Source organism: Octopus bimaculoides, chromosome 1 (genome assembly GCF_001194135.2).
Source record: "Octopus bimaculoides isolate UCB-OBI-ISO-001 chromosome 1, ASM119413v2, whole genome shotgun sequence".
NCBI classification, from domain to species: domain Eukaryota; kingdom Metazoa; phylum Mollusca; class Cephalopoda; order Octopoda; family Octopodidae; genus Octopus; species Octopus bimaculoides.
This window is the reverse complement of record NC_068981.1, coordinates 112294476-112301084: the sequence shown is the minus strand read 5'-3', so window position 1 is coordinate 112301084 and position 6609 is coordinate 112294476. Positions and strand designations below refer to the sequence as shown.

Genomic DNA, 6609 nt, shown 5'->3' with positions numbered 1-6609 from the left:
ACATACTCAGATATTTACCTGAATATGAGAAGCTAGAACATCTTCAAGTTCCAAAACAATGCTTTTCAGTTTTTTCTCTACAGGATTGCCAATGTCTTGGGATTTAAAAGCAATCTTCTGAAATAGTGGTAGAAGCTAAAGAGAAAGAAAGGTGTTGAAAAATGACAATAAATTTGAAAGATAGCAAACAATGAATGTATAAAAGATTTAAAAAACTGGACTGATGCTATAATCTAAGTACTGTCATAGGCTGTATTAAATTTTATCATCTTTAGAGTATCACCATTGCATTATTATCATGAACCTTATAGTTATTATCTCCTATCATATACATTAATGTCTTAAATATAACTTCTTGTACATTTTGATTTCATTTAGAGGTTGATAGTCAAGATTTGGTATTATTAACACAAGGGTTTAGTTTCAGTTCTATTATAGGTACAATGAGTTTGCAAAATATTAGCATATTACTTTGAATATCCATCAAGGTATACCTATGTAAATAGTATATGCTGTGATGTATATACTATTTATTGGACAAAATTAAATGTATCATTTATCTTTCTATCGACAAAAAAAAAAAAAAAATTAGCATGACTTTGTTTTAATCCTGGTTGAGATCTTTCAGAGACCATGCATCTTTGTTTTCTATGAAGAGAGATATATCTTATACCTATTTATAGTCACTTAATTCAGTTTGCATAAACGGTGCTTTTTACTGACTTCGCAGTCAATTATTAATTACTGGTGCACTAAACATCATATTTATGAGATATAAAAAAAGACATTTGTTTTTGTTCAAAGTTACACATAGTGATTACTAAAAAACTCATACTGTCACAAATGCATATATTAGCATACATTTAAAGTATCTGTAGTGAGGCCTAGAATTGAAACCTTACAGCTTCAGTAACTAGGTCCAGACCACACTTAGGTCAGGTTACATCTCCTGCTTATTAACCATTTGACTCACTGGAATATCACCTCACATTAGAGAATGCTCAATTTTGCTTCAGTAATTTCTGCACTTAAGTACATAAGTACAATGTACACAAGCAAATCAGAGAGAAAAGCACTTCAGAAGCACAAGCAACAAGTCCTTCACATCAACAAATTTTCCTTGGCTGAAACCAAGTTAAAAGGCTTCTTCAACTAGGATAGTCTAAGCATTATTCCCACCTCCCATGCAAAGCTAATCTCTTGTGTCAGTTATGTAATTACAAACTACATTTATTTCTAGCACATTGCAATACACTCACTATTGGCAAGTCATTATGTAGACATGTAAATATTGTGTTTTACTCCTGTGAAAATAAATGCTATTTCAACAATGTTCAGAGTTGGTTTATTATGGGACAACATGCAGCTAAACTTCATACCAATCAATAAATATTCATTCAACCAAGCCCAATATATCTAACACATGTGGTTTAAGCCATCATTATTTTAATTAACATAATAGATGTATTATAGGGTTTACTTGGCATGCTTATTCATATCCTTGTTTGACTTACAAAGACTTGTATATGTGAGTTTTATTAGTCTATGGAGACGTAGCAACGTCTGGAGTTGTTCCATTTAAATTTATTTGACATTTGGATATGTGAGATGAGGGAATTCAGAGGTGGTAGCACTGGAGAGAAATTATTGACTACAGTGGAATTTAGAGGTGAAATGCAATAGGAAGGATAAGATAGAGTGGTATATTATGCAGACTTTTGGGAATAAGTATTCAACTTTAAGTTTCGAAAATCAGAGGCTATTGTGGTAGTGTTGGAAGAGATGGTTGTAGCATTACTTTATTCTTTCATTGGCTTCAGTCATGGGACTATAACATTGCTCATGCAGCACCCTGAAGGTTACAACTGATTATTGTATTTATCAACTGTTATTTTATTATCTCTGAACGATGAAAGAAAGTCAACTTGGACAGGAATTGAGCTCAGAATGTAGAGGGATGCTACAAAATATCACAAACTATTTTTACTCAGTACTTTACTGATCATTATTACTAATTTAATTCAAAGACCTTAAATTTGGGAGAAAACTGACTCCAGTACTTGACAAGTACTTATTTTAATTACCCTAGAAAGATGAGGTGCAAAGTAGACTTGGGCAGAATTTGAACTGAAAATGATCAAAATGCTATAAACTATTTTATCCTGCATTCTACAAATTCTGTAAGCCATTACATTTATCAGTGTTACTAACAAGAATATAATATTAATGTCTAATTTATACACATTATCTTGAACTTTCAGGGAGATAGACAGGAAATTTAATTGATCCCAATACTTGACAGTTATGTACTTTACTGGTCTCCACAAGAAAGATAAAAGGTAAAGTATATTGATGTGAGAATCTTAAACAATTACCAGATACTTTTTGAATGTGGTTTGGGGTTTCTGTATGTAATAAGTCTTTAATATATGAGCAGTACTTAAATGTGGGTCACATTTGAACTTTGTGTGTGTATGTATGTGAAAAGAAGTAATACATACAAAGATCATAAAAATAGACGAATAACAAATTTTAAATTAAAAGAGCCCTAAAATACCTGTTGAGAGTTGTTGGCATCATTAACAAATTTTCCAGCTTGCTCAATGCTTGGATCACTACTGCCAGAGGTAGATGTCCTTGATATTGCATTAACTGTATCTTGAACCTGAACCACTAGGCGGTCAACCATCTACAAAACAAAAATAATCATAAAGGAAAATAGAAATACACAACAAGCAATATACACTTTCAACCTCAAACAACAATATAATATAATTGGAAACTGGTAAATTTGGTAAACTTTTAACAATGTCTTATACTCCCAAGGATTTCATTACTCGCTTGTATTTAGCTTCTTCCCTGATAATATGTGTTCAAGACTTCATCCATTTAACATCCATTTTTTTTGTGCTGGAAAAGGTAGAATCCAGTGAGCAGTAAGGTCATGTTGAGCTTCAATGTCAGCTTTGGTATGATGGATACCCTTCATGATGTCTGGGTGCTTTCTTTTGTGACACCAGCACTAGCGAGATTGCCAAATAAATTGCAAGGCAAGAAAAGAAAAAGCTGTTGAGAGGCTAGAGTATGACAGAAGAACAAGCCTAGATGTCTTATAACAGAAATACAAGACTACTCCATATTATACAAGAGTGGGTGGGAGTAGCTGGAAAGATAGAATTGTAGGTGGAATGCTGAAGCATCTCAAGACAGTGGATCCTAAGTGGAGAAATAGAGGGGGGAAAGATGGGGGTAACAATGCATGAAGCAAATGATGTGGAGAGGTAAAAGGGTGGCTCAGGAGGGATAGGAGGGTAAGAGGAGCATGATGGTAGATATGAGAGGGTACTGAGAGTGACAGTAGGTAGGAGATGTGTTAAGAATGGAGTATAGCAGAGGAGAACACAGGCTAAAGGCACAAAAAGGTGATTGGTGACAATGAGAAATGGAAGAGGGTGGGGGAAAATAATTGGAAGGGAGGGCACATAATATGTGCTTATTCTACTCTCTGGTGATTATAGCAGCTGAGTAGTACCACAAATAGAGAAGTGATGGGTGTTAAAGGATAAGATGTGTGTATGTGGGGGGATGTTTGATGGGACAGAGCAAAGGAAAGAAAGGACAGGAACCCACATATGCAAGCACAATCAAGGTGGTTTTAAGATATCATTTTTGCTGTGATGGATGGATCATGATGATGATGATCATTTGTCATTCCAGCCCACATTATTTCCACCAATCACCTTTTTGTGCCTTTAGCCAGTGTTCTCCTCTGATATACTCCATTCTTAACACACCTCTTACCTGCTGGTATGGGCTGGATGGTTTGACAGGAACTGGCAAGACCATAAGCCACACCAGGCTTCAATGTGTGGTTTGGCAAAGTTTCTACAGCTAGATGCCCTTCCTAATGTTACCATTTTACAGAGCATGCTTAGTGCTTTTTATGTGGCACCAGCACTTTCTACATAACGCCATCACTGACAGTGTTACCAGTTACCTTGCAAGACAAAACAATTCCTCGTTTTGGAGGGGTAGTAGTATTGAGTGTGGGGGTGGCTTTGTGCCAGTTGAGAGATTAAAGATATAGACTGACAGATATAGGTGTCTTGTTATATAGATACCAGTTGGAATAGAAAAGTGAGTGGGTTTGAAGGTAAGAAAAGAGTGATAGTAAGACAGATGATGGCAAAGATAGGTGATTGGTGTAGAAAATAAGCAGGGGAAGATAATGGGAAATGGAAGTAATTTGGGTTGAGGGAAGAAAGGTAACTGAGAAAGCCAGGGGATGTAGTATGTACCTATTCTGCTCTCAGGTGATAGAGAAGTGATGGGTGTTAGGGGATAAAATGTGGAGATAAATGCTTGATGGATCAGAGAGGATGGTGGTGAGACAGAGCCCCTCGAAGACAATTATTACCAAAGTGGTTTTAGGATATCAATTCTGCTGTGGCAGATGGGTCTCCTTGAGTAAAGCAATGTGCCACTTATCTTGGTCCTTTATCATCTCTTTTGTAAGGCTCAGTATCTTAAGATCAGCCTTCAATACTTTGTCCCATGTCTTCTTGGGTCTTGCTCTTCCACAAGTTCCATCCATTTAAAATGATTGGCATTGCTTTATGCAATTGTCTTCATCCATATGCATCATATAACCAAACCAAAACAGTCTTCTCTCTTGCACACTGCATCTAATTCCTCTTATGCCTAAGATTTCTCTCAATACACTAACACTTGTAGTGATGCCTAATACCAGTCGTCATTTTGGGAGGTTCGTCCACACATGCACAGGGACATGTCTTCTGGAAGGCATGCAGGAAATCCCTCATGCGCATGCGTGGTCATCCTATATAAAAGCGTTCCCGCCTTTTCTCGACCTCTTACCGCTGGACATTCGAGGGGACAACAGGACCCCTAAGAGCCGCTCTGTAACTCTACCTTTGAGTCTACACTAACTGAGGCTGAAGAATGACGTAATCAACCAGCATCAACACCGTCTTCACACCAACCATAAAGGGCGACCTGGAAATTCCGTTACCCAAGATGTAGACTGAGCACCTCATAATAAATATTTGTTATGCTGTTATTCAATGTATCCAGCGTGTTCGTTTTCATTGAAGAGAATTGATTTGTATGGGATAGGGTTACCCAATGATGGTGGCCCTATCACCTACAAACTGGTGACCCCAAAAGAAGAACTTTGAGCAGCCAGCATGCGGACCACCACCTCTTCCCTTTTCTCCTACAAACTGGTGTTCCCAAAACAATAAACAAAAAGAACCACTGAAAAAAGCACATGGTGTCAGTCTGTGCTATAGTTGTAATTATACATCTCACCACTAACGTTTTGCTGTTAACAGGACAACAGAAACAAATATAACACACATTTAATTTCTCTGCCCTGTACTGTATATCTTCCTTGAAGAAAAAATACGAGAAGGTTGGTGAAAACTTTTTCCTGCACACAGTACAAGCAACACACACACACACCCACCCACACAGAAAAAAAAAAGCAAACACCATTGTTTTTTTACGAACATTTTTTTTCTCTCTCTTGTCCACACTGTTGCTTCCACACACAAAACAAGAACAGGAAAAAATTTTGTTTCTTCTCATTGGCCTTGTTTTTTTGGTGTCCTCGTATCGAGAAAATTTTGTTCATTGTTTCTTTTCTTTCCTTCTTCTCCTTGACAGAGTCATCTTTAAACAGACATGTCGTCAAACATGTTACCTCCATTCACTGGTGATGTGCTCTTATGGTTCGCTCAATTAGAGGCACACCTTGACGCATATGGAATTTCTCTGTTGAAACAACTGAAATTGCTCTATTGTAGTTTGCCATCACAGCTTGCAGCATCTGCCAGAGATTTAGTTACATCTCTGAACCCAGACGCCACTTATGTGTCTGTTAAGGCAGAAATTTTACATCACAACACTAAGTCTGCAGAGAGCAGATTTAATGAGCTTATGATAGATGAGGAATTAGGGGACAGGACACCTTCATAATTTTTACGCCACCTATGGAAGTTGAGCGGTGATTCGACTGACGCCCCTCTCCTACGTAAGATCTTTTCTCTCAATTGCCGTCTCATGTGCAGACAATTTTGGCGACAGCGCTTGACGCCAACACAGTCGATCAAGTCGCAACCATGGCAGATAAGATTCTTGAATTTTCTGCCCAGCCTGCACACGACGCCTGTCTCTCTTCTGAGGCTTCATCAACTGCCTCACATAAATCCTCTCGCTCCTATGATGTTTTTGCTGATAAGCTCGAAGAGCTCACGCGTCGGTTGGACGCTCTATGTTGGGATAACAGGCCTTTTTCCCGTGCTCGCTCTCACAGATCTTGTAGTCGTTCATCTTCTGGACAACGTCCTGGTTTGTGCTGGTACCATGCCAAATTTTCTGAAAGGGCACACAAGTACATTTAACCATGCTCTTTTAAAGTGTCGGAAAACTTCCAAGGGAGAAATTGAGCACGTCAATTTCTTCCTCTGCACCTACTTTTAATCGTGCAATTTCAGGTGTCGAAGAAGTCTTTCATGATTGACACTGGGTCGTGCTGTAGTATTTGGCCTCTTCGCTTTACTACTGACAAATCTAGGCATTCGCCTA

General features: G+C 37.9%; 1 protein-coding gene across 6 annotated transcripts in view; it reads right to left on the bottom strand.

Moving 5' to 3' along the window:
- Window positions 1-6609, bottom strand: part of LOC106880055 (F-actin-uncapping protein LRRC16A) — a 507909-nt gene that overhangs the window by 296734 nt on the left and 204566 nt on the right. For all 6 annotated transcript variants that reach the window (XM_052969341.1, XM_052969359.1, XM_052969344.1 and 3 more), the window contains 2 exons: window positions 2558-2689; window positions 19-135 (listed from right to left, as the gene is read on the bottom strand). In XM_052969341.1, the coding sequence (XP_052825301.1) occupies window positions 19-135; window positions 2558-2689 (249 nt within the window). The remainder of the gene's footprint in view (window positions 1-18; window positions 136-2557; window positions 2690-6609) is intronic.